The 27,772-nt window shown below is 50.1% G+C and overlaps 1 protein-coding gene and 1 long non-coding RNA gene across 2 annotated transcripts in view; one reads left to right on the top strand and one right to left on the bottom strand.

Annotated features, from left to right (window-relative positions):
* Window positions 1-6,434: 6,434 nt before the first annotated feature.
* Window positions 6,435-8,792, bottom strand: LOC308549722. The gene is made up of 3 exons (XR_013997783.1): window positions 7,969-8,792; window positions 7,807-7,849; window positions 6,435-6,737 (listed from the first exon to the last, which is right to left on the bottom strand). It is a non-coding gene; the product is annotated as an uncharacterized lncRNA (long non-coding RNA).
* Window positions 8,793-9,151: 359 nt separating this feature from the next.
* Window positions 9,152-27,772, top strand: part of UBASH3B (ubiquitin associated and SH3 domain containing B) — a 131,808-nt gene continuing 113,187 nt past the window's right edge. Inside the window, exon 1 of the mRNA XM_081122729.1 lies at window positions 9,152-9,349. Coding sequence (XP_080978855.1) covers window positions 9,222-9,349 — 128 coding nt within the window. The 5' untranslated portion in view covers window positions 9,152-9,221. The remainder of the gene's footprint in view (window positions 9,350-27,772) is intronic.

Raw genomic sequence — 27,772 nt, 5'->3', positions numbered from 1 at the left:
GCTCTAGCTAATGCGCTGAGAACAGGCTGCCGGGAGACTGAGCAGGGCCTGTGGGCGCTGTGCATGCTCACGCTGTACACTCGGCCCCAGAAGCACCTTAATTAGCCTGGTGGGAGGACAACAGCTAACATAAAAGTTGGGACCTGAAAGGACAGTTACTTGTCACATAGGGCACGTGTCTCCCAAACCACTGCACTTTATGCACCAGAGACACGGACTGAAGATGAAGCCTGTGTCCTCACCGAGGAAGCTGAGGGAGGGCTCTGAGCCAGCTCAGCTACTGGGGTGGAGAGTCTCTTAGCCTCGGTTTCAAAACCAGGGAAGTGAGGAAATGCAAGTGCGTATGTGCTATCAGGGCGGCTCACCTCAGCTTCAGTGCAATTCACATCAGTTCAAGGGCCGTTTATTAAGCACCTACTGGGGGACAGCGGTTGGTAAGGCACATGGAGCCTGTAGTGCTCACATTCTCCTCTGGAGGTTAACATTAAGTCATGAAATGCCTCCCGCCAGGCTTAGTGCTGAGGGAGCACAGGCGACAGGCGGTTATAGATTTAACCCATGCAATATGGGCCAGGAAGGCCGGTGAGGTCCGGCAAGGCCCCTTAGAGGAGGTAAGAAGGAAGAGATCCAGGCAGAAGGAAGAGATCCAGGCAGAGGGAACAGTATAAATTGAGGAGAGTGGCCTCTTCCAAAAGATCTGGAAAGTACAATTTATTTCCTGCCCCTTCCCGGTGTGGCTCGGCTGGTTGGAGTATCGTCCTGTGCACTAAAAGGTTGTGGGTTTGATTCCCAGTCAGGGCACATACCTAGGTTTCGGGAGTTGATCCCTGGTTGTGGTCAAGGCACGTACAGAAGGCAACCAACTGATGTTCTCTCTCACATCTACGTTCCTCTCTCTCTCTCCCACCCTCTCTCCCTCCATCCCCTCTCTCTAAAATCAATAAGCATGTCCTCAGGTGAGGATTTTAAGAAAAGAAGAATGTTCATATCAGTAGAATGATAAAAGCAAAAACTTAGACCTGATTCAAACATGAATTAACAGGAGAGTGGACTATTATAGAGCAGTGAGACCAATGAGTTACCCAGTATTCAACAGTCTAATACGTTAGCCATTGACCACTGAGCAAAAGTGATAAATCCCCAAAGATGGCAAACAGCATTATACTCTTTTATGATACTAAAAACATATTTTAAAAATTAAAGTATACTCATTAGGACTACTTATAAATGCAATAAAATTATATGGAAAGGAGAACAGGAGTAATGAACATCAGATACAGGATGAAGATACCTGGGGTATGGGAAGGCAGGGTTGGGCTTGTTGGTCGGGGGAGCTGTCATCTGGTAAGATATAGTTATTGCCATGTCCCAACTTTTGTTTTAGGTAAAGTATTTGTGTGCGCTAATTGTATTATTGAAAACAAGTTGATTAAATGCTAGCTAAATGGCTAAAATTGAATCACATATGAAGCATGAATTATAATTAATCTAATCTGCTGTCCAAGGTCTAACTAAACAAAGAAACTGCTGAACGACTGTGACGAGACCAGGAAGATGAGTAGCGCTCAGGGAAAAGTCCGTTACACTGAGCCCTCAGCAAGCCTAGTGCACGTGCACTCAAGTGGTGCTTTCATACTCGTGATTCTCTTAATTAGCGCAAAACCCTATGAGTTAAGTATTGTTTCTGTTTTAAAGATGAGGAACTGAGGTAAATTATTTTGCTCACTTTCCCAAACCTACAACTTTAGCCATTTGGCTAGAATAGGACTCGCCGCAGAGCGCAGCTGAGCACTCTGGAGGGCGGTTCGGGTAGAGAGCATGGCAGGCAACTGACCCGCGAGGCAGCGACAGGCACTTTTAATATTGTCATTTCCAGAATGTAGATGGAAGCATATCTCTGGCCAGACTGGTGGTGTACCTGTGTCTTGTCATAACAAAATTCCCCTCTTCATAGAGGTTATGTTATTTGTGTTTACATTATATATCATGCATGATTTGGAAAAATATATCTAACATCAATGTACACAGTTCCACAAAGATTCGTTGAAATGCATTTTCTAGAATTTGAAAGTAAACCTTTACATTTAAAAAAAAGAAATACTCAAAAATTATATCTTGAAACTGCTGAGAATGTGGTAGGCAGTTAGATAGACATGAGCAGAGCAAGGACAATGGGCCAGGTACAGAAGGTCACCAGGGCAGAAAACCCTGGGTGCCTAGCAAAGGACAATTGTAGGGTGGGACCTTGCCCCACGGAGCCCTTTCCTCCCCTAGCAAATCTCCGGTCATGTGTTTTGTACCCCCTGACCTTTCCTTCCTAGAGATAACACCTCGGCCTCAGTTGTATTTCAGCTCCAGGCCCAGAAAAGCAACAAAACCAGCCACAGCTGACCTCAGGACCAGCTGCATTGGATAATGACCCCCACTTTGGCGCCGACCAATCAATCAGTGGAGACCTAGAACCTGAAAGGTTACCCTTCAGAAACTGCTAACTATTCTATTGAGGTCTTCCCTGGGACCACCCCTAAACTCTCCATCCTTAAAATCCTTAGGACAGAGGACCCAGAGCACTTTCCTCCTGGGAGCATAAGAGTGCCTTTCTCTCCCCCCGGGTGAGTTACCATTAGCTTCCTCATGCCCAAGCACCAAGAGCCCATTTTTTTCTATGAATTATTTCTTCTATCTCTTTGATTCACCAAATAAATGTTCTCTTACAGTTTGGGTGTTGGCTCTGAATTCTTTCCTAACCAGAGTTCAAGTACCGAGGTTGCTGAAGCCAGGTCCAGTCCGACCCCACCAGTCTAACACCCGGTGCTGTTCCCACCGCCTACAAGACCACTCTTAATTTTTTTTCAGGTGTTTGAAATAACTTTTGTTTTTTAAAAAGTTAACATATGCATAATGGGAACCAAAAACACAAAGCCATCCATAAACATAAGCAGTTCACAATCTGACACGTCCTTCTAGGTCCCGTGTGTCCCTACACAACTAAGCATCCATTTTTATGTAATAAGTTTGTATAGTTCTGTATCATGCTTTTCCACACACCATGAATATTTACCATTTTAAAGTCCCAAAGCTATATGTGTTTTGATAACCAAGAATCATTACACCAACTCAATCTGGAAGAAAAAATATATAATTCTGCCTTTCTTGGTGACAGAAATTTTATAAAAGACAAAAATGGCAATAGGCCTCTAGATAAAGATATCGGCAGAGTTACAATGAAAATATTGCATTCCTTGAGTGTCCCATTAAGATTGAGACATAAAGCAACACAGCACAGAAAGTATAATGGTTCTAAGAGAATTCATTCTCTGATCTATACTTTTAAAATATTAGCAAGGAAGCAAGCTTCCATTGAATTTAGCCTGGTGTCCTGTAGCACAGCCCAGGGAGAGGCAGGCACACGGACGGCAGCCATGGAAATGGACACGCAGCACAGGTTTCCCGACTCTGCACTCCCTGGGCCCCTGCCGCCCCCCGGGGAGGCCTGATGTCCCCTCTGACATGGCAGGGTTCCTCTTTGAAAGCAAGTTCTTTTGTGTGTTTTCTTCATATCTAGGTTTTTATACCTACTTAATTCAATTCTATTTCTTAGAAATAAAATTTCCCCTTCGGCTGCCCATATATTTCCTTTTGTATGAAAAAGGAAGTGGTGTGAAAGAGGAAAGGACCTTTTTTTTAGCTTGTGCTGTTATTTCACAAGACTTCTATTGTTATGTGGCAAGTCCAGGACACAGACCCAGGGCAGTGAGGCCTTCGCAGGAGGAAGCACAGGCAGTGAAGTGTCTCCTCGGAGGATTCCAGAACAGGCACAGGGATTTTTGTGCAGAGATGGGCAAAAAATAAAATAAAAATGGACACCCCCCCCTCCACCTCTCTCTTTTGCAATTGGGAGAGAGCTTAATTTTTCAATGTGTATGAAAAATATGAGCTGTTTATTGGTCTGGAGTGATGCTCCCAAGTTTGTTTTAGCCGCAGCTTTTCCTACTGTGTGACATGACTTCACAGACTCAAGGGCCCGTCAATGCCGCTCTCTTCCTGGGTGCCCGCTCCTGTGCTGGTCCTAGGGACAAACCTCAGACTGAAAGCAGTCACCAATCTTCAGGCCCTTAGATCTGTTGTCATTGTGCCTCAGGGGCAGGGTAGGAGTGACATGACTAGTTCTCAATTTTAATTTAATCTGGGTCTGATCGACAGCGTACAGCATATTGATGTGATCAATACACTGTAATAGGACGGCCATTGTTGCACTCTGAGTCCCATGATTATACTTTCTTCTAATGCCAGGAACAGCACCGGTGTGGAGGACCCTTCTCTTTCCCCAGCCCACCCCTCATCTGTCCTTCGCTTCCCAGCAGCCTCTTTCCCCTCGCCAACCCTACTCCATTCTTCCCCTTCCTTTTTATTCAGTCATGGTCTCTCAGAACTAAACGGCATTGAACACCACCTAGTACAGTGTTTCTTAAAATGCTTTTTGATCCTCTGAAGTCTAAACCATTTCCCACAGAAAACCGTGCTGAGGCTGATGAAGTGCACCTGCTCTGAAAAGAGGGCAACGCCCCGCTCCGCCCCTGAGCGCCAGGTGAGCAGCCCCAACCCCTGGCCATCAGGAGTCCCCGAAAGTCCCTTGGCAAACCCTTAGGAAGTCGCAGCCTAAGCCAACCCCTCATTTGGCAGGTGAGGAAGCTGAGACCCAGGGAGGGGCCGAGAACACAGTAAAGTCACAGTCAACACCTAGCCGCCCGGATTCCCAGTTCTGGAGCCCTCTCATGCTATTTCCTTTCTTTCCTTACCACAGGGGTTCAAATCTTCTGGCTAGGAGGGGTCCCTGGGGAGTCCAGGGGCCAAAGTCATCCCCAGTGGTTCAAAAGCTGCTGTCTTTTGCCAAAGCACCACCCCAACCCTGAGGACTGGGGGCGTCCTGTAGACGTCACAGCCTGTTCCTGATGCAGTCACTTGGATTTTTCTCAAGGGCAGAGGAGAAGGGAAAGACAGGTGAGATAGTGAGCGCAGCTAACTGGGCCCACCTTGGGCATCCCTGAGCCCATTTCAGAAGGGCTAACCCAACAAGAAGGCGGCTGGGGCCAGTGTGTGTGTGTGTGTGGGGGGGGGGCTGTAAAACAGTGCTCGCAGGAGCGAACAGAGGTCTGTGGCCCAGGGTGCCTTCTGACCTAACCATCAGTCGGGGCTGCAGGACAACTCGCCTTCTCTAGGAAGCAGCTTCAAGCTACTTGTCAGCTCCTCCCTGTGCGGAGCACTCCTGACTCACCCTCCCACTGCTGTCAGATGCAAAGTCATCTCTCTTCTCTTTGGAAAATCACAGCATGGACATTCATAAAGCTTTCCCTAGCTTCTAATGGTAAATACAATGAAAACACAGTGCACCTTGTCAGCCCCCTACCCCTTGCAAATCAAATGGCAATAGTCTCGAGTGCTCTGGCGCAGAGCTGAAGGATCAGGAAGCCCCATGTGACGTCTACAAAAGTGCCTCAAACAGAATAGTCTCCATCAAGGTGTCTGGTTTTCCATAGTGCTTTCTCCAGGCTACCTAAAACTATTTTTATATCCATCATTTCCTCTCACTGTTTGCCTAGAGGAAAGAAGAAAGCTATAGAGGTTCAGAAAGAGTCCCCCCAAGATATGCCTCTATGGTACGCAGGTTGTTTTAAGCTAAAGGCAACCGTTGCTCTAGTGAAGGCTCAAGAGAAAACTTCCCCACCTCAGCCACCTTGATGAATCTGAATAAGGAGCCTTGCCCATAAGTATCGGACTACCTATTGGGAAGGCCACACTTCTAATTATTGCTCTTTGCAATGACCCTTCGAAGCTCCCAGGGCAGCTTACCTCATTCCTAGCTCAGAATGTCCTAGATACCCATGCTCCCTTTCTGACTTTGAACCTCTCTTGTGGGGGGGAATCTCTCACTCTCTCATGGATTCAGGGTTCCCAAGCACACATATGGACTAACTTTGGTTATTTTGTCATGCTAATCGGTCTCATGTCTACTTGATTATTAGACCAGCTGAAAGCAACTTGAGGGTAGAGGAAAGTTCCTTCCACCCACACACAGACAGTTTTCTGGAGAAACAGATCCAGCAATTTTGTGCAAGTTAGCATAAAAGGAGTCAGAAGGTGACCACGTTATTTTAATGGTTGGTATTTCTTCATCATCATAACAATGGTGGTAAATGGTTGTCTGGACAAATTTTAAGAGTTCAAATCCTGGTTCTACCACTTACTAGCCATATGATATTGGACAAGAGAGTTGATCTCTGTCTGCTTCAATATTATTTGTAAAGTGGCCAGTGAAAATATGGTTGTACCTATGTTATGGTAGGGTGGCCTCTATGTCCCCACCTGTTGCAGGCGGAAGTGGAGCTTTTGGGGTGCCATGGGAACAAGAATTTTCTGAGGCCCCCACAGGAGGATGAGGTATCATGGAAAGCTTTATTGGTGATGTGACATTAAGGGAGTTCCCCTCCAAGGTCCCCATTTCCCTCCATCCCGCCATGAAAAAAAGTCCCATTTTGTCTTCAGCGAGCTAGGATTAAAGCCACTGCCCAGAGTTTCCATTCCGCGCTGAAGCACAGTCCAGTCCAGCATCTGGCTAGCTTAGCTTGTGTTCCCAGCTGCTGTCCATTGCGTGTCGGGTCCGCATGGCCATGGAACCTGCTGCTTCTGGGCCACATGGCAGGCTAGAGAGGGTCACAGAGCAGGCGAGAGCAAGGAAGCTGGAACGATGCAAGAGGAACAAGGAGTGAGAATTCTTTGAGCATTTTAACTAGGAGCTTAACCAATGAATCCTTCAGGATTTTCCAAGCTTGCAGTGGCTCCACCCCCTCTAGCCAGTTATCTTTGTTCCCCAGGCTAGACTGACAGGCAAGCACCTTTCCTACATGCGCCCAAGTCTCCTTTGTTGGACCCCTTCCCCCAGTGATCCGCAGGGAAGGGACAGGTAGTTCCCTGGGGAGTGTGAAGCTGCAGCTTCCTGGTGAAGCTGCCCAGATGACAATGCTTAAAATGTCCAGCCTCCCATTTCCTATTATTTTTATTAGCTAGCTAGTTATGATGGTAGCATCTACTTTATTGCCTTGTTGAGAGAGTAAATGAGTTGTATGTATAAGAGCCTAGGAACACCACCAGCATATAGTAAGTTCTCAATACATTTGAGTTATTATTTGTGTAGTGCTATGGTTTACAAAGAGCTTCCACAGGCATTAGTAGCTCTTGACTAGGCTCCAGATTTTGACTCTAAGCCCAGGCATTTGGAAGAAGTTCAGAATCTTGGGTAAGGTCCAGCATCCACTACTGAATACATTCCCAAGGAAGATGTCTACTAGGTATTGTTCTCCCAGCCGCCTCTGCCTCTTTGCTCCATGCCCTGGAAAAACACTCTGCAAGGCCCCAGCACGCTTCCTCTGCTCTGGCAGAAGCTCCCACCCAGGAAGTATGAACTTTCCCTCCGCGCACTGTTGCTTCAGCCCCAGGAGTCCTTATCTCCCCACTTTCAAACACCACTGGGTATTCCTCAGAAAACCAATTCTGGGCTAAGAGAATTAAACTGTGTCATTTCCCCTGGTAAAACTTTTAGATGCCTTATAAAGCAACATCAAAAAGCTGCTCTCCAGTGCTGGTCGCCACCCCTTCCCCACTCCATAAAGGGAAAGGAGCTCGCAGTTCTGGAGAGCCCAGTGCATATAAGGTGCCATGATGCATACATGCAAGGACATGGGGCTGCAGAAGGCACAAGCAACTTGTCCAAAGAGCCACAGTGGATAAAAGCTGTGGCCACGCACCTACGTGCTCTATGGTCTTCCTCTGTCCCTGAGCTGCATTTTCTCATCTGTAAAATTAAGATAATAACCATAGGTGCTTCATAGGGATCTTGTAAAAATTCAATGAGTTAATTCATTTATTATGTTTAGCACAATGGTTGACACATCCAGCAGTCCAATAAATTACCTGAAAAAGGGAGCAGCTAAGGCTGACTCTGCGCCTTTTCCATTGCACCAGGTGGGCCCCTTGTCCCTGGCTGAGGACAGTAAGTTTATCTCCAAATGGAAGAGCCTTAACAGCTCCGAGCCCGGCTCTGGTGCGGGCGCGGGTGGGAAACCCACGTACTGGCGGTGGGAGCAGTTCTGGCCAAGCGACGAGGCAGTTCAGTTATCCCTCTGTGACCAGTGACGGTCCAGTCCCTCTGCGCCCTCGTACCGGCGGGCGCTTGCTCCTTACAGAGACGCGAAAGCCGCTCCAAGGGAACGCCCCTTACCGTCGGAGAGCGGCTCCCAGTTCCTCCCCTTCCTCCCCATCTCCTCCTCCCATCTTCCCCTCCCCCGTCTCCCCGCCCCCCATCTTCCCCTCCCCCTCCCCCTTTCCGCCAGCCCCTCCCCGCCGGGCTGAGCGCCCAGGCCCCCTCGGCCCTGACGTCACTCTCGGTGCTGGGGAGCGTGCTGGTTTTCCGCGCGGCCCCTGGTCGGGCCGGTGGAATTGGCCTTCCGTGGCTGGAACAATTCCCGGGTGTGCTGGGTCTTTCGGAAGCAGAACCTTTCATCTGGGCGTCTGGCTTGGCTTCTGGTTCATCGGCGTCCTCCATCAGGGCGCTCAACTTCCACTAACTCGTACTGGGTTGATCCGGTGCCTTGAAGCCCAGTCGGCCCTACTGCAAACCACGGGGATGGCGGGGGCGCCGGGAGCGACTCCCGCATCCGCCGCCGCAAAGCAGCGTCTGGGGTCGGGCCCCCGCCTGGAAGCCAGGGACGCCGCAGCCCGCGCGCGCCCCCGGGACCTCGCCGGCGCGGCCGCTTTAAGAGAGGGGCGGGGCCGGCCCGGGCGGGGCGGGGCCGCCGCGGGCTCCGGTTCCTTTTTGATCCATTCAAAAATTACTCACTGCGAATTCCCGGACGCGGGGCGCGGAGGGAAGGGGCGGAGGGCCGAGCCGCGCGCCGCGCTGTGGCACCGGAGGCCCGCGAGCGCACGGCGCCCGGCCCCAGCCGCGCCGCGCAGTTCTGGCCGCGGCGGCCTCTCCAGGAAGCGTCAGAGTCCCGCCGCCCGCGGAGCTCCGAGCGCCGCCGCCGCCTCCCGCGGGCCCTGGGCCCCGGGCGCCCGGCCCTCCCCCCGCCAGGTCCCCCCTGCTCCGGGACGAGCCGGCTCGGGCGCCGTCCCCGGCGATGCCTGGCCGCTGAGCCCGGCTCGGTGCGGCCGCGCAGCCCCTCGGCATGGCCGCGCGAGAGGAGCTGTACAGCAGAGTCGCCCCGCGGAGGGGCCGCCAGCAGCGCCCCGGCACCGTCAAGCACGGCTCCGCGCTGGACGTGCTCCTGTCCATGGGCTTCCCCCGAGCCCGAGCGTAAGTGGCGGCGCTCGCAGCCCGCGCGGACCCCCGCCCCCCGCCCCCCGCGGCCGGCCCTCGGCTTCGCCCCGGCTCGCCTCCCGCCCCTGCCGCCCGCGTCCTGCTGCGGGCGGGGTGGGCGCAGGAGCCCGCGCTCCTCTTCTCCGGGGGGCGCAGGGAAGACGACGCGCGGAGCGCGGGGCAGGGGAGTCGCTGGGCTGGGGACTGGCCGAGCAGGGGACTCGCCGGGCGAGGGGCTGGCCGAGCAGGGGACTCGCCGGGCGGGGGGCTGGCCGAGCAGGGGACTCGCCGGGCGGGGGGCTGGCCGAGCAGGGGACTCGCCGGGCTGGGGGTGGCCGAGCAGGGGACTCGCCGGGGGGGGGGTGGCCGAGCAGGGGACTCGCTGGGCTGCCTAAGGAAAGGCCTGCCTAAGAGCGAGGGCGCCGGGTTTGAGGCCCGGGCACTCGCCCAGCGCACGGGCTCCGCCGGCGGGGCCGAGCCGGTGCCTGGCGCGCTCCCGGAGGTCCCCAGCCCCAAGCCCCCGAGGAGGCGGGGCCCCGCGGAGGATTCGGGCACCCCCTGCACCCCGAGCGCTAGGCCGGCTGGCGATCCTCGGAGTGGCTGGGAACGGGGAGGGACGGCGGACGGGGCCGGCTCTCCCGCGGCAGCGGCTGCCAGCTCCGGCCGGCTCTGGTCCAGGCCCCTCCGGAGCAGGAGGAGCGGGAGCGTGGGTGCTGCGTGCTCCGGGATGGGGGGACAGGAGCGAGGAGAAGCAGCTTCTCCAGGAGCCCCGGGCTCTCGGTTCTCGTCAGCGGTGACGGCAGCGCAGAAACTGGGCGCCTGAGAGTGAGGAAGGGGCGCCGCCCTCCCCCGTCCCTCTTCCCCTGGGGGTGCGGCGGGCCCGGGCCGAGACCGCGCAGGTGGCGCCCCTGCTGCCCGCTGCGCGGAGGCCTGGTCGCCAGCTGGAGGCGGCGGGGCCCCTGAAGCCGGGCATCCGAGAGGGCGGGGCTGGAACCCGCCGGGAGGAAGCACCGCGGCTGGCGGGCCCTCCTCCCTTGGTTGCCTGCAGATTGTTTAGGTGGGAACACACCGCCTGGGAGCCTGTGGCGATGCTTCTTTGAATTTCATCACCTGAAGGGGGAGCTGGGCAAACTTTATTAGGAAAGGCAAAGTTAATGAAAGGTGCCCCTCACCCCCTTTTTCAGGTTTCCTTCTCCCGGCCTCTGGGCAAGCCTTGTTTATTCTCTACTAACCTGGCTGTAACCTCTAAATCGAAACTGACCCCTAATACTTGGTCCCACCCAGCCTGCTTGGAAGGCCATGAAATAGACTGACAGTTCTGTCTGCCACTGGTTTCCAAGCACTGGGGCTCCAGTTCCTGATGCCAGAGTGGCAGGGAGAAGATGTGGTGGGCTCTGCTGGGGCGGGCAGGTGTGGATGCTGCAGGTGAGGCCCTTCTTATGGGTGATGAGTGTGCACAGCTGTCCTGAAGAATGGGACGTGCTGGGCGATGCTGCAGAATGAGCACAGCCTGAGGCCTTTTCCCTTTAAGAAATGAGGCCAGTGTTAGGATCTCAATTGTTTAATTAAGGGAAGAAATACTTAACTACTCAGACCATCATGTTTGCTATTCAAACTGGCTTTAAAGGGATGAGTTTTTACTGCACTGGGTGGAGGAGGATTGGCCCACATCTTGACATTGGGGCAGTGGTCTGGTTTTGGCTGGTTCACCCCTGCGATCTCATCGTAGTTAGCACTCACTGAGTACTTTCTGTGTCCAGTTCTAAGCACTTTACCTGTTACTCACTTTGTTGTCCTAGCCATCCAATGAGAAAGGTAACTATGCCCTCTTTATGAATTGGGAGACAGGTTTAGAGAGGTTACATGAAGTGTACAGCGTCACCACACTGAGCAGTGAGTTTGAGATTGAAACCCAGGCAGTGCGCCTGCTCGGCATAGCCTCACATCCAGGGCCTGGACGTCGTGAGTTAATGTGGGTAAACACTTAGTGCAGTTCCTGCTACAGAGTGGGCAGTCATTACATGTTAGCTGCCGTATTTGTTTCTGTGGCTGCTGTAACAAGTCACCACACACTGGGTGGCTTAAAACAAGAGAAATGTAGTCTCATAATTCTGAAAACCAGAAGCCCTAAGTCAGTGTCCCTGGGCTGAAATGAAGGTGACAGCAGGGCTGTGCCCCCTCCAGAGGTTCTCAGGGAGAATCCATGCCTTGCCTCTTCCAGCTCCTGGTGGCTGCAGGCATTCTTTGGCCCGTGGCTGCATCACGCCGATCTCTGCCTCACGGTCACATCAACTTCTCTTCCGTCTGTCAAATCTCCCTCTGTCTCTCTCCTATAAAGACACTTGTGAATGTATTTAGGACCTTCCTGGATAAGTCAGGGTAATCTTCCCATCTCAGGATCCTTCACTTAATCACATCTGCCAGCTACTTTTTCCCCCCATAAGGTAATGTTCACAGGTTCCAGGGACCATCTTTTGAGGAGACATTATTCAGCCTGTCACAGCTACTGTTATTGCTACTAGCACTGCCTCTCTTTCCTGAAAAGGTGAGGGAGTGTCCTGCCTCCTTCAGATTCTCTGCCTCCCAGTGGGCTGAGCCCTCGGCAATCATCTGACCTAATCCACTCCCTACCTCAACCTAGAAAGGCCGATATGGTCAGCCTTCCCCTTAATAGCAACTCAGGTCAGTAAGAAGAGGGACCAGTCCCCGGGGCCATCTGAGATCTCAGAGAGCAGGCTTTTAACTTTATTTTGGAGAGTTGAGAAGAGAGCAAAGGTGTCAGGCTTAGCTTCTGAGAAGCCTCAGTTTTAGGTCTTAAGCCTGGGGGAAGGAGCATGGTGACAGTGAAAGCAGGAAAGAGCAGGGATGGTCTCCTGGGGTGAGGATGCCTTGGCTGTGACAGGAAGAAGGGATGACGCCTACTTCTGGGGAATGGCCTGTGGCAGAGAGAACAGTGGAAGCAGCACCCACAGTTCTGGGTCCCCCCGGGTCCAACTGGGTCTAGTGTTGTGCAGCAGCAAGGGGATCTTCCACTGGGCCTGGGTGGCAGTCAGAGAACTCAGAGGCCAGAAAGGCCCAAGTCCCTTTCCAGCTTGTGCAAGTGCCTGGTTTGGATGTCACTTTATCCCTTGGGGCACCACCCCCTCCCTCTGAGGGGGCAGGATTAGTCTGCACATGCTTCTTAAGTACTTGATAGAGCTACAGGGAGAGTGCTGAGCAAGCAGGGTGGCCTCAGGGTGTGCTCTCTAGCTCATTTCTCCCTTGTAGCAGTGCTGATTTTTTCCATCCCACCTTATGACGTTTAGCCCAGCTGAGACAGGGCTGTGGAGGAGCCTGCGGGATGGCGGAGGGCTGGCCTTTATGGTGTGTATCTGTGAATGTGTAAGCAAGCAGAAGGTAAGGAGGTGTCAGGAGGCCTCAGGAAGAAAACTTCAAGGGGCCAAGACAGCCTATCCCTTTCTTTTTCTTTCTTTCGTTTTTTTCTATGCCCAATAGTTCTGCTGTGTTCCAAAAGTTCAAAAAATAAAGGCCCAGCTTTGCCAAAACTGGAGTGAGGTTGGTGGGAGGAAAAGGAAGAGTGTGTGTGCCCTGCAAAGGCTGGAGGAAGAGGGAGCAGGGCCCAGGAGAAGGCGGGACAGGAGCTCTGGAGAGGGGTGTTGCTTTGTATAACCCCACCTGTTCTATGCCGTCCCCTGGTGGCCTCTGCAGTTGGGGGGGTATGTGTGTGAGGTGCTCCTCTCTTATCTCTTCTGTAGCTTGAGGCCAACTGTGGGGGCCAGTCACTGAACAGTGGATTTGAGAAGTCCGGGCTGATACAAGTTTTGCTTGGGGTTTGTGTGAGGCTGTCTGTGGCTGGTACTTTTATCTGTAGCCAGTGGCTTTGGAACATTTCCTAATGATTGAGAGATATAATCTAGCAAAAGGACATTGTGACAGGGGTCAGATGGAGTTCTAGTTCAGCTTCTGACTGACTAGTTGAAGCTTGTAAGTCTTCTGCTTAACGCCTTTGTATCAATATCCTGACCAGCTTCCATGTATGGCAGTGCCCATTTTGTGTAATTCCCAAGGCTTTGTGAAGACAAAATGGTATCAGGGCAGGAAAGAACCTGGTGTTGAGAGTATAATCTGGACACAGGGTAGATGTGAGTATGGTATTATGCAGGATTGGCAGAAGGTGAAGGACGTGAGATGGTGCTGAGGTCCTCGGCAGGGACTCACATGGCTGTAGCTTGGCCTTTTTCCTGCTGAGGCTGTTTGAACAATGCCTAGTGAAGGAAAGGCCATGGCGCAAGGAAAGAGCTGGAAGAAGCGCCTTTGCTCTGGACAGGAACCTTCATTTGCTACCCCTCAGTGCCCAAAGAAAAAAGGAGCTCAAAGTTGGCTACGCAAGGAATTGAGAGGCAACTTGGAAAGCCTGTGAACTAAAATACCCAGTTTCTTTGGTCATCTCCCGCTTACCTGGTAATTGACATTGGTTGGATTCCCTGAAAGTACTTGGTCGACTCAGCATTTCTGAATTGTGGTTGATTCTGAGCGGGGGCTACAGCTGCTTTCCCAGGGGTGCTGGGCAGAAAGAGAAGACAAACCATGGCCGCAGGAGCGACAGGGTCTTATATGTGGGTAGGGCAAGGATGTGTAATCCACCCAACACGACCATCTGCCCACGTAGCACTCCCTTTCATTTGTGTGTTATTTTACAGCTGAAACATTGCTCTCACATGCACTAAATATCCCTCTTGATCCACACAGCAGTTCTGTGAGGTAAAGCACAGGATCAAAGCCACATTTTTAAAGTTGAGACTTGAGGATCTGAGAAGCTCGGACATGTCTCCTTGCAGCCTTGGGCTATAACTGTAAGTCCGGTGAGCTTTCCAGGCTACAGAGGGGCCTCGGTTCAAAAGGAAATACCTTGGTGTGTGTTCTTTTTTAACTTCATCAAGGTCTAATTTACGTACAGTAAATTAACCTGTTTAGAGGGTGATCGGTGTTGACACATGAAAACACGGGGAATCAGCACCACAAGACACAGCGCATGTTCATCATCTCTGAAAGTTGGCCTGTGCCCCTTACAGTTAGTGTTTTCTCCACCCCACCCTGGGCAATGGCGATCCACTTTTTGTCACTACTGATAAGTTGGTGTTTTCTAGGCATACAGGAAGGGGACTCACAGTGCAAACTCCTGTGCCTGCCTGGCTTCTTTTTAATATTTTTGAGACTCGGCGGTGATGGTGTGTGCATCAGTAGCTTGTTTCCTGTGTAGACCTTGATGTAGTTTAATGGGCTAGTAACATAATTATAACCATTGTACACAGCTCCTATGACAATTCCCTGTTACATTCTAACGATACCTTAGATTTTTAGGCCACTTAGAGATTACAAAGCAGATTTATGTACATAATCACTATCAAGTCAGACATGATAATTTCATGAGAAAACTGAGTTTCAAAAGATTAAGTGTCACAGAGAGTAAAGAGCTTCCTGCCTTATGACTCTGTCCTCTGGTTTTTGTCACCACCCTGCCCTCAGCTGTCTCAAACTCTAGCTGCTTTTCACTGAGAGGACAATAATTCTCAGAGCTAAATGTTTTGCTTTTCAGAGAGACAACAAAACTAGAGAATCCTGTGTCTCCCACCAGCCCTGCTCCTGCCAGTGGCAGGGTGGCAGGACTGCCAGCTCCACCCTGCCCCAGTAGGCATCTGGTGTGTGTGTGGGGGGTGCCCCTCTTCTTGGCAACCATAACTGAAGAGACCCTGTCATTATCTGCCTGATACCTGGAAGTCTAAACTTGGGGTGGCTGTTCACACAGCCTGGGTTCAAAGCCCAGTCCTGCCCTTTACCAGCTGGGTGACCATGGGCGAGTTGCTGAATCCACTAAGGCCCAGTTTCCCTGTCAATAAAGTGTTGGTGGGAACAGTACCTGACAAGTGTTGTGAGGCCGAACGGTGCTGTTTCGCGCAAACATTTGGAGAGTGCCTGGCATTTGGTGAGCCCAGTGAAGAGTAGGTGTTACTGCTGCTCCGATGGTGGTTTTATTCTGCACAGCTCCCTTTGCTGCCTGGATCACCCTGCACTGTTACAGCTCCCCTCCACTCACTGGACTGTGCGCAGAAAGTAGTGAGTGCGGGGGAGAGCCGAGTGGTGCGTCCCCTAGTTCCCTCAGCACTTCCGTCTGTTCTCCTGAGCCTCTCTGTAGAAGCCCCAGGGTTGCCAGGCCTGTGGAAGCAGACCCAGAGCAGGGCAGTGCTGTCCAAGCTGCTGCCTGGAATGAATAGCTTGGGTTGGGGATTTGAAGGAGTGCCATATGGTTGTCTTCTGACGAGTCTCAGATGGGATTAGACTTCAGCCCTGGAGAGGAAAATAATTTAAAAATGCACTCAGAATGGCTCCTCTGCACTGGGGTGGGTACAGCTCCGGCAGGACAGAGTTGCTGCTTGGGGGATGAGATGCCTATGGTCCCCATTGGCACTGAAAGCCCTTGTCTTCTTCATTGGAGGATTTCCCCAGGGGGTCCCTGGGTGTTACCCGGAAGCTTATGGGAGAATCTCTGGGTTTTCTCTTCCCCAGAAGAGCGATGTGTTGCCAGTGGAAACAGTGTCCTTTCACGGGGGCAAACGAAGCATTCCAGAAAACCCATCTCTGTCCCACCGTGGAAAAAGTCCAACCTTGTCTTCATCAAGCCTAGTACAAAGGCCAAGGTCCAAATGTTCTGTGCCATTGGTTCAGTCCAGTCCAGTCTTTGTCACCCTCTGTCCAGCTTACTCTGTTCCTGGCTGTGCTCTGGCTGGCTGTGCCCAGGCCCACGCTTGTAGTCTGCGTGGCTGCTGGCCTCGTGGCTGCTAAACCCATGTGGCTGCTGTGGAGAGAAAACGCTGGAGCAAAAGGGGCCAGCACTTGTTACAGAGAGGGGGAGAGAGAGGTTGATGCTTTGTTAGGCTGGGTATCTTGTCTTGGGCTTGGGAAGGACTAGGCTCTTTTCAAACTAACCAACTTCCCCATCTTTCCTGGGCTGGCTCTGGCTCCTCCCCTAACCAGTCCATTTCTGAGCTCTTCCAGAGTTCAGAGTCTGTTATCCAACGGATCCTTTTTCCAGGCAAGGCACCACCCCCTGTGTTCTCCATCCTGGTTCCTACTATGCATGTCTGTGGGGAGGCTGGAGAACTGGTCCTTTCTCCCAGCATGGGGGAGGGAGGGACAGTCATTCCCTTGGCAGGGAAATGCTGCGATCCCCTGGTGTGCCTGTGAATGCTCCAACTTCCTGGCAAAGCAGGCTTATGCTCCCTGGCCGATTCTGCTTAATAATGCCCGATTGCCTTGCTCCCTGCCCTCGTTAATACCTAGCTACCTGTGCTCACAGATGGATAGACATCGCAGCAGCCTGAGCCCTCTGGACCATCTGTCGGACTCAGGGCATGTGATGGCTGATTCCTTTCTTGTCGGTCCGTCTTGCTACCGTTTCCTTTTTCCTGGTGACTTTACCCTCTTGCTTTTTGCCACCTACTGTTTATAAGGATGAGGCCTGTCGTGAAGTGCCTCAGGTGAACATCAGAAATTGTCTGAGCTCTTAGTGTTCTCAACATAAGAAACGTCCAAACCTAAGAATTTTTATGAGTTTATTTGAGTCAAACCTACGACAATTTCTGGGAAGCAAAATCTCAACGGATTGAGAAAATGCTATGGAAAAAGGGCAGTTTTACCACTTGTTTTATGCATCAGAATCAAAGGGGGAGACACGGGGTTACATAAAATTCATTGGTGAGAGACTGAAAGCAAAGTGGGGGAATCTCTGGAATTGGATAAAAAGTAAGAGGAATATACACCTACTTCTTTTACATAGGTGGGTATCCGGAGCGTTAACAATTAACATGATAATAGTAACAATGAGGGGATTTAGGGTCTCTGCTCTGGTGGTGTTTGTGCTTTGAGGTGTCAGAAAGAAGGAAATTACCTTGATATTCCAAAGGCATGTGGTGAGGTACCTTATCATAGATGCAAAAAGACTGACAAGCTCAGTTAGGGTGAAGGCTGACCTTTGTTAGGGAAATATACCGGCCTAGGACATGACTACCTGCCATGAACTGCTTTTAGTTAGAAAGGTTTAACTTCAGACTATTCTATGTGGTTACCTTAGGTCTCTGGGTTTATAAGGCCCCGTGTAGGCCTCCCGAGCCTGCTGAGTTTGGTATGTAGCGCTCTTTTCATCACAGTGTATACACAGCATCCTACTAAATTCTGTGCGGTTCCTGGGAGAAGATGCATGTCAGGTTTCACAATCTGTCACTCTGAATCAGCCACTCTCCCTAGCTGGCTGCCACTGCTAACGGTAGCTCAGGGGTAACACACAGTGAAAGCAAACTCAGTTCCCCACCTGGCTCTGTGCTCTCACTCTGCTCTTAGCTGTTTGGACTCACACACTTTTTTTTCCCTGGCCTCAGTGTTCCCAGCTGTAAAAGGGGTTAAAGTCAACAACCACCTCTCAGGCCCCTTGCAGTTCTGGTGACTTGGGGGTGACATAGGTAAGTGTTTTGGGGCAGGTATTTTCACTGCTTCATGTATACTTTTCTGTTTCAGAGTGTTTAGCTTTTCTGTATTTTTATTTGGTTTTGTTTTCCCTAAAGGTTTATTGTCAAATTCTCTTCTCTTCTCCCTTTAAGAAAACTCTTCGGGACTGTTGATATTCTAGAGTAAATAAATGGAAAGAAAGATAATAGGCAATTATGACAGTGGGGAGTTGTTTCACTAGTGTGCATTAGTATAATTTTCAGATTGGTACATAATGTTCTTTCCTGCAAAGTATGACTAACGTGCTGGTTACATGAGCGAGGAGGTTAGCGCCTTGAGTCCAGCCCCTGGGGGAGACACGTTGCTCATGGCCCCTTTGTAATTAAAGGGACATCTTCTCTGCAGGAGGCCACCAGCTGTTTGTGTGACAATTCCCCTTGTGTCCCTCTGTCCCATTGGGAACATAAACATTCTTGTACATAGGGCAACATGGCAGTGAACTCCACCGGGACCAGGGCTGTCGCCACCTGCAGTGGGAAGCGGAAGAAACACTACGTGCTCCTCCCAGGGGTCCGGAGACAGCCGAGGAGGAGCCCACAGCACAGGTGGCCAGAGGCAGCCAAATGTCTCCGGATTCTTTTCAGGTTTTGTGGGATAAGCCTTCTCCATAAGTCAGGTGCAGCAGCATTCTTTAGAGCCCTGCTTCCGAGCAGTCTGCGCCCCATTCAAACACTTTCCGCGAGCATGCGCTCACTAAGTGCTTGTTCTCTGACCCTGGGAGACAGCGCGTAGGAGGAGGCAAGAGCCCGCGTCCTGTGGCTGCTGCTGCGCACAGGCTGTTCAAGCACAAGGAGGGACAAGGGTCGCTGGGGATCCGAACCTGGGCACCTGCCGTCTCACTTCTTGCTCCACCTGCCCCCCTCCCTGAGGCCTCAGGAAGCTTCTCCCTGTGAGGCAAGCAGGGTGGTCGGTCACCCCGTGTTGCCCACAGCGACAGAGTTCTTTGTCCAGGGTCTTTAGGCACAGTGGTCTTTTCTCTTCGGAGCCTCTTATCTTGACAGTTGAAATCTTTGAAGAACAGAAGAAAAAAACAAAACAAAACGTTGTATCTGTCTCATCTCCATGGCCAGTTCCCTGGGCAATGCCCTTTTTAATGCGAAGGCACCTCAAGACGTATTTATAGGCAACTCTTATAACCTGTAACAGCAGTTGGGGGTGAAGGGATAATTAGGTACAATATCTGCCCTCAGGGAACTGGCAAATAGTGTTGAAGATAGAGAATTATGATAAAATGTGGTAAATGTGGTGCAGAAGATAAATGCAGTAACAGTGAGAAGGTACAATGGCCAGACAGAGACCTGAGGCGAGTGAGGCGAGAGCAATGGGGGGAGTTCGGGAAGATCGGGAGACAGGTCAAATGACTTAACATTATACCATGAGGGTAAGATCCAGGCAGATTTTAATTTCAACCTGGGTTTCTTGAATGAGGCTCCTCACCGGCCTCCCGCCTTCGATCTCACCACAGCCCCTGCACCCCAGCTAAAGGACACCTTAGGCACTAGGTTACCTTCTGGTTTAGAAAGAAGAGAAGTTGTGGCTCTCTGTCTCTCTCTCTCTCTCTCACACATGCACACACACACACCTGGCCCATAGTTGGGCCTCAGTTTAGCTTTGACGTTTTATTCATTGTGCCCTGGGACATCCACTCAGTACCTGGATGCACCAGGAGCTTGTCGGGATGTGAAGACTGTCCTTCTTGAAGGAGCTCAGCCTTCCCCATGAGCGCAAATCATAAACCGCAGACGCGGCGCCACACGGTTAGTGCCGGAGTAGAGGTTCGGAGAAAGCTCTGTAGGGACCACAGGAGAAAACGATTAGTGCAACTTGATAAGGTGGAGGAAAGCAGAGAAGGTGACAGTTAAGAAAGACCTTAAGCAATGAAAAGATTTTCTAGGCCTGGGGGCAGGCATCCCAGTCAGAGGACAGCTTGAAATCCAGCGGAGGTGCACAGGGAGCTGAGGACTGGGGGGCAGGTGACAAGAAGAGTGGCGAGGGAGGAGAGCAGGGAAAGATTGGGCCTAGGCGTGTGGAGTGACGCCGTAGAGCACGGTCAGTGTGAAACACAGAGCAGCAGACGGGGACTCGCATGGAAGCGGGGAAGGTGGTTGCAGAACCCCGGGTGGCAGATTGATAGGGCTTGGGGTAAGAGGACAAGAGCCAGATCCTGGAGACGTTTTTGAATTCGAATTAACCTGATTTATAATCTGTTGTGTGCAGAGAGTGAGAAACAAAAGGTAGTTTAAGATTGACAGCTTGTGACACTGGAAAGGCGGAGACAATATTCACCAAGCTAGAACTCACAGGAAATAGGGTATTTTTAGGGGAAGATTTAGATTTTGAAGATGAGGGGACAAGTTTGGCCTGAGACATGTTTTAGGTTCTGTAAACATGTTAAGATACAATTGGAAATGGGGATCTGGAGCTCAGAGAAGTTAGGGCTAGAAATGCAGCCTCGGGAATTGATGGTAGTAGAAGGCATGAGGATAGGTGTGATGAGCTAGGCAGAGTGTAAAGAGAAGAGCGAAGCCAACCTCCAGAGGCAGAGTCTGAGGGACAGTCTGGGCTAGAGGACAGGTGAAGGAGGCTAAGAAGCACCGTCGGAGAGGCAGGAAAGGGCGAGACGAGAGACGTCCTGGGAGACGACAGGGCAGAAGAGAACTTCATGAAAAGATGCAAGTCAACAAAGAGTTGCTTTTCCTTTGCATTTCCAGAGTGAGTAAAATCATTGGTTGTGAGTGAAATGTTCCCAGAGGAAAACGATTTGGAAGCCTGTCGGGGTTTCCGGTAACCCTCTCCAGCTCCTGCGGACCCCTGGGAGCCAGGCCCTGGGGCCTGCTCAGCTCTTCAACAGCTGTCTGCAGGAAGCTGGGGCCTGCGCGCAGAAACCCAGGCTGCCGACTGCGCCCTGACTGGGAGTAGACAGATTATTTGGAATCTCTGATGTGAGCCTCACCTGCCCTTTAGAATTCCTCCACTGCTAAATTCCACTTACAGATTTTAATCGCCCCCCATTTGTACTTCAGTACCAAGCCCCACCTTACCACCCTCATTGGAAACCATAGTGAGTCACACCATTGTCGTTGCTGAAGTGACCATTCCATATGATATTCAGTAGATCCTTCCTGCTCCTGCCTGCATGCCAGTTGGTGCATTCAGTGCTGCGGATAAAGCTCTGAGAACCTCAGGTCCTCCTCTTTTTGGTCACAGGCTGCTGAGATCTCAGCCTGCCATGCACTACGCTCATTTTCCGTAATGTCTTGTCTCCAGTAAGTCCCTGCCGCCACCACCTCGCCATCAGAAATACCTCATCAAGGAAACTGAGGGTCTCTGCTCTGCTCTAAGACATCGAGATTCATGAGGGAGCTGGTAGTCAGGCTGGAGCAACTTCTGGGGCCCTGAGGGAAGGTTTTCTCCAGCTTTCTAAGTTACGGCACATTGTTCTGCTCACGTTGGTCTGTCCACACTCACCTGCAACCTGGAGATGAGTGGGAAAGTGTGAAATAGGAACTGATGATGGGTGTATTGGGGGCTGTGGAAGGAAATGATAGGGGAAAGAAGGTGGAGTAACTAAAGAAAAGACCTGAACTGGGGTCCCCTGGATCAAGGTTGGAGGAAATACATTCACCGAAAGAAAGGGAAGTTGTACTTTACATGGTAGGTTGTATGGTTCTGGGAATAGAATTTCTAAGAGTTGGTAGACGCTGAAAATGTCAACGCAGAATATACAGTTTTAAACTTAGGTGCTCAAGGAGTGTTAATTATTCATTTCCTAGACTGTTTCTAACAGGAAATTGCATAATAGTCACTTGCTCCTGACCTGAGAGTCATGTATGATGGAAGATAGGTTTCGCTTCAGCGTGAGAAATTCAGAAGATTTCTGCCCTAGGTTTAGGATAACTCAGCTGTACCTGCTGAAATAGAGTGTTCCTACCGGGAAAACCCTGCAGATGTGGATTCTCAGAAATGTACAGCTGGAATCGCTGGGAGAACTTATCAGTCCAACTCCCTCCTTTTACCTACAAGTAAAGTGAGGCGAGCAGATGAAGTCACCTTTTCAAGACCAACTGCTAGGCTTTGACAGAAGCAGAGCTTAGGCTTCCTGACCCCCAGCCCTGCCCTCAATTTCTTTTCTATGTCAGGCTACCTCCCTGAGCCCAGGCTCTGCCTCCAAGAAATAGATTTCAAACACGGTTTTGGCTCTGTTTTCTGGAGAAATGGACTGCTCTATTGGCAGGTCAGCCCTTTCATATACTTTGTCTTTTCTTTCCCTTTTGCTCCCCTCCTTTCGCCTGCCATTTACTCACGTCTCAGCCGACAGAAGCTAACAGACCAGTGGAGTGGTTACCTCTGAGAAGGAAGGTGGGCTGGGTGGGTGAAGTCTCGCACCAGTGGTAGCGTGGGTGTTGGAGAGGGTCCATAGTTGTCCCAGTCACCCACCCAGGAAGATAACAAAAGTCACATTCTGCTATGGGGAAAAGAAAATTGGTTTTAGAGACAAAGGACTGGGTTCAAATTCTGGACCTGTCACTTTCTGAGAACGTGGTTTTGAGCAAGTTATTTCTATAGGTTGAGTGAATCAAAATGAGGCAGTGTATATAAAAGTAATAATAACCACAGAAAGTCATGCCCACGTAGAGTGAGACTGGTGTTTGTTATCAACGGTTGGGTCATGGTGCTTTGAGGCTCTTCCAGAAAGTCTGTGACACTTGGGTTTTGTGCTGTGTGGAGCGAGCCCCATTATTGCAGAGAATTCCGGCCCTGTGAGGACCATGAGGAAGAGCCACTCACGGGCCAGTTCCAGCAAAGTGAACACCTGCTTCTGGAAGCTTAAATTTTTATTTCACCTCTTTTGGGAAGTAGGGACGTAAGTCATAGTGAGCTAGCAAGTGGCTTTTTGAAAACCAGAGGTTTTGTGAAACACAGCACATGTGGCCAAAGGCATGTGTAGCAGTTTCCTTGCTGTTGTGACAGATTCAGTGGCTTACAGCAACCCTATTTATTCTCACGGTTTGGAGATCAGAAGTCCAAAATGGGCAAAATCCAGATGTCACTGGGGCTGTAATGGTTCTGGAGGCTGTAGGTGAGAATCTGCTTCCTTTTCCAGCTTCTAGAGTCCGTCCACCCGCATGTCTCGATGAGTGGCAACTTCTACCTTCAAAATGCATCACTTAGACTTCCACTTCTGTCATCGAATGCCCTTCCTCTCTGTCTCCGACTCCCCTGCCTCATCCTTTCCCTTGTAATAACCTTTATGATTGCATCTCTCCAGCTCAAGGGTCTTAGCTTAATTGCATCTGCAAAGCCTCTTTTGCTCTGTAAGGGACATATTCATAAGCTCTGGGATTAGGACGTGGGCATCTTTGGGGAACCATTATTTTGTCTACCACAGAACAGCAAGTGACTTTTATGAAAACAAGGGGTTGGGGTGTGTGTAAGCACTCGCTCTGCATTTCTGTTAGTTCATGGTGTTTCTCACAGGATGGAGGTTTCTCGGTGCTCCTCATTGCATTTCCTGTTGCTAACTTATCACCCTCATCATTCCCAACCAAACACCAAATATTCATACTAACCTTTATTGAGTGCTTACTGTGTGCCAGGAAATATTTTAGACACTTAACATGTGCATTATTTTGTGCATTCCCCATAACAACTTTATGATAGGAACTTTCATTACCCCCATTTTACAGATGAGAAAACTGAGGCACAGAGATTTAAAAAAAATTTTAGTCACAGTTGACATTCAATAGTTTATTAGTTTCCGTTGTACAGCACAGTAGTTAGACATTTATATAACTTACTAGGTGGTCCCCTGATAAATTTAGTACCCACCTAACACTGTACAGAGTTATTAGAATATTACTATGTTCCCTGTGCTGTACTTACATCCCCGTGACTATTTGGTAACTGCCAGTTTGTACTTCTCAATCCCTTCACCTTTCTCACCCAGCTGCTCAACCCCCTCTCATCTGGCGTTTTGTTCTCTGTATGTATGAGTTAGTTTTTGTTTTGTTTGTTCATTTTTTTCTGTTTTTTGGATACCACATATAATTGAAATCATATGGCACTTGTCTTTTTCTCTATTACTTATTTCACTGAGCATAATACCCTCTAGGTCTGTCCATGTTGTCACAAATGGTAAGATTTTGTTCTTTTTTTATGGCTGAGTAATAGTCCATTGTAGATATGTATCACATCTTCTTATCCATTCATCTGTTGATGGACACTTAAAGTTGTTTTCATATCTTGGCTATTGTATATAAGGCTGTAATGAATATAGGGATTTGTATGTCTTTTTAAATTAGTGTTTTGGATTTCTTCGGATAACTACACAAAAGTGGGATTGCTAAGTCATATAGTAGTTCTGTTTTTAAATTTTTTTAGGAAACTCCATACTGTTTTCCACAGTGGCTGTACCAATTTACATCCCACCAGCAGTGCACGAGGGCTCCCTTTTTCCCACATCCTCACCAGCACTTGTTGTTTGTGGACTTATTGATGGAGCCATTGTGACAGGCGTGAGGTGATATCTCATTGTGGTTTTATTTGCATCTCTCTGATGATCAGTGATGTTGAGCATCTTTTCATATGCCTGTTGGCATCTGTATGTCCTCTTTGGAGAAATGTCTATTCAGGTCCTCTGCTCATTTTTTAATTGGGTTGCTTTTTTAGTGTAAGGTTGTATGAGCTCTTTTATATTTTGGATGTTAACCCCTTATCAAATGTAACATGGGCAGATATGAGGTGCAGAGGTTTTAAAGTTGCTCAAGATCATGTAACCAGTAAGTGTAGAACCCGCCAGGCTGACTCTGGAATCCTTGTCCTTAAGCAGCACCACCAGTATTGATGTGTAGCTGTTGCTTAGTAAAGTTTGGTGAATGGCAGAAGGAAAGAAACTTGAGGTCCACAGGAATGATGTGATGTCCCTAGATCACACAGAACCGGGCTCAGGAGGGCAGCCTCACTGTCCTTCGGTTTGGTCTGTTACTGGGCCTCAACTAACTGCAGTGTTAGTTGCTGTTTGATGTGGTCTGGAGTGACAGTGATAATCACCCTTTCTAAAAGCATATGCGCGTCTGTGTGCACGCCGCGCATCCACGCATGCGAGCTACCCATCTTGGTTCGGCTCCACACTATGAGAAGACAGGCCCAGGATTGTACTCAGGTTAGTAGAACACCAAGTGGCTGCTGCAGATTGAGCCTCCACAGTAGGAACGGGAAGTGGCTCCCATTACTGTGGCCCCCACGAGGCCCTCCTTGGACGGTGCCTAGTGGTTCGCCTGGTACTAGATTTTGTGGTCAAAGTGATGTACATTCATATTCCTGTTCTGCTTTGGGCAAGTTACTAAACTCCTTTGAGATTCAGTTTCTCATCTGTTAAATGAGGGGAATGATACTGCCTCAAGGGATGGTTATCATGATTAAATGAGGTAATACACATAAAATAGTTAACGCAGAGATCAACTCTTCAGTGCGTAAGTGGTGGATATGGTGATTAAGACCACTAGCTTTGTGTAGTGCACAGTGCCCTCTGGACACGCGTTAATAAGTCATTCTAAATCTTTGGTGAGCTTGTGTTTCTAAGTTCTTGCCCCAACCTCTTTAAGTCCTGGGGCTTAGGGATAATTTAAATAGCGTTCAGTTGACTGGATATGCATTCTGGGGTGAGGCAAAGAGATGAGCTGGTTAGAAACGTGGGATGCCTCTATTCCTCAGCGCAGAATCCTAATGACATCACTCCTGCCTTCCTGCCTGGCCTCACAAGCACCCAGACTGCTCTCCTTCTCAAGAAGGACCCCTGACGTGTCTGCTGTGCGGTGATGATGCCAAGGGGCCCTGTGGGAGTTTGTTTGTAGGTGGGTCTTGAAAATCAACTGATTGAGGAAGACGAGCCTCATGGGGATCTCAGACCTCACTGAGACCCACAGTAACTTTGTGTGTCATGATTGAGAACATCTGAAGCTCTTCCAGTGAATGTGAGATCACAGGCTTATAACTATAGACTAAAAGGGCAGCCACGCCCCTTTGCTGCCCAGTTCCTCAGGCCCCACAGATCTCTAGGTGTCACTTCATCGGTCAAGACTTGGCAGGGAGGTGATAAGTGTGGTTGTGTTTTTATGGCTTGTGGCTGCCAGCCCTGCAGGCCAGCGGGATGGGGAGGTGGGCCAGCCCAGGAAGAGTGGCTGGACTTCATTCAGCAAGAGGGCCTGTTGGCGCATGGCTGGTGAAGGCTTTCAGATGGAACGACTTGAGTAAACATAGAAGGTCGCTGTTTGCTAGGCAGCTGGCTGTGAAAGGTGTGGAAGATAAGAGGCGAAATCTTGTTTGAATTTTTAAAAAAATGTCTCCTTTCCATTTTGTGCAGTCGGCAGAACTAGCTACTGCTTTCCTGAGTTGACCTGGTGAACAGGTATGTGAGGCTAAATATGTTTAGCCTGAAGAGGACTTTAAGGGGTAAGGAAGCAGCCCAGGCAGGACAGAAAGAAGATCCTATTAATCCAACCACATTTCACTGAGCAGTGACTTTGTGGCAGGCACTAGGGATTTGTGCTAAGTGCTGGACGGACGAATATTAGTGAGACCTAGTTTCTGACCACAGGAAGCAACCAAGCTCTTGGGAAAGACAGACTCAAGCTGATAACTTCACTATCATGTGGAAGATAGGACGGGAGGGAAGGTATCTCTCCTGTAGTAACTGGAGGGCTGTCGTGTGAAAAGAGGACACTTGTTTTGTGGACTTCAGTCAGTGGCTCTAATTGCTGGGTCGCAGATTTTGGTTTACCAGGGAAAACAACTTTTAGAAATCAGTGTCCCAGCTATGGTGTGCTGTGCCTCCCGAGGTTGTGTTTTCTGCCTTTGGTTATGATCGAATGTCATCTGAGGTCTGCCAGAAAGGCTGAGGTGTCCGTCCGGAGATGTCCTTTATAGGTAAGCGTCTGGAAGGTGCTTTCACACACATGATTCTTTCACAGCTCTCACAGTAAAACAGACAGTCTTCCCCATTTAAAAGTTTTTTAAAAATTGAAGCTTACAGAAGGGAAATGCATACAAAGCTACTAAAGAGTACAACTAAATGGCCCCAGAACCATGAGCATGCAGATAGAGACCACAGAGAGACCCGTGGACTCCTGGAGGTACTGAATGGCCAAGACTTAGGGAGGCTGCTGGAGTGATCCCACCAGGTGTGTGCCCCTCCCTGCACACCTGCTGTCTTCACAGTGTCTTGGTGCCAAGTCCCTGGGATTCTCTGAACATCTGATTCCCAGGCATCGTCTTTTGGGGTGACACCACCAGGGTTGGTTAAGGATAGGTTATTCACACACCTGAGTTGACGGGCTGTGCAGAGTTGAACTGAGGGAGTGAGTGCCGGCCTCAGAGGGTTGGACCTTGAGCATTCCCTTTCTGGGCAAGCACTCGCTAATCTTACTAGCCACCGGTTGGGTCCGGACAGGTGGTTGTGAGTGGGGACAGCGCTGGGCCAGAGGATTGGGTGGCAGCTGGAGAAGCAGCACAGAGCAAGCTGCGGTGAAGGAGATGGCCAGCAGTGTCAGCAGCCAGGGCGGCACAGCCACCCCGAGAGGTTAGCTAAGGAGAAGGAATGACGATGGCGCTAAGTTTATAATATACTTAGGATGCTGAAGTTTTCAGCAGTAAGAGGACTAGCCCTAGGTCAGCCTTTAACTCGTAAAATAGAAGTTTCTGGAAGGGCTGATGTTCTTTCTGTTGTCTGTAATTTCTGAGGAGGAGGAGTCTGTGTATTGCAGCACTTTTTGCTCAAGAGCCCAGGTCTAGTTCCTTGTTTGTCCCCTTTGCTCTGGAATTGCTCTTTTACAGAGAGGGAGTTTTTCTTCTTTAAAAGAAACG

This window comes from Miniopterus schreibersii (assembly GCF_964146895.1).
Source record: "Miniopterus schreibersii genome assembly, chromosome: 20".
Classification (NCBI taxonomy): domain Eukaryota; kingdom Metazoa; phylum Chordata; class Mammalia; order Chiroptera; family Miniopteridae; genus Miniopterus; species Miniopterus schreibersii.
This window is presented reverse-complemented; position numbering and strand designations above follow the sequence as displayed.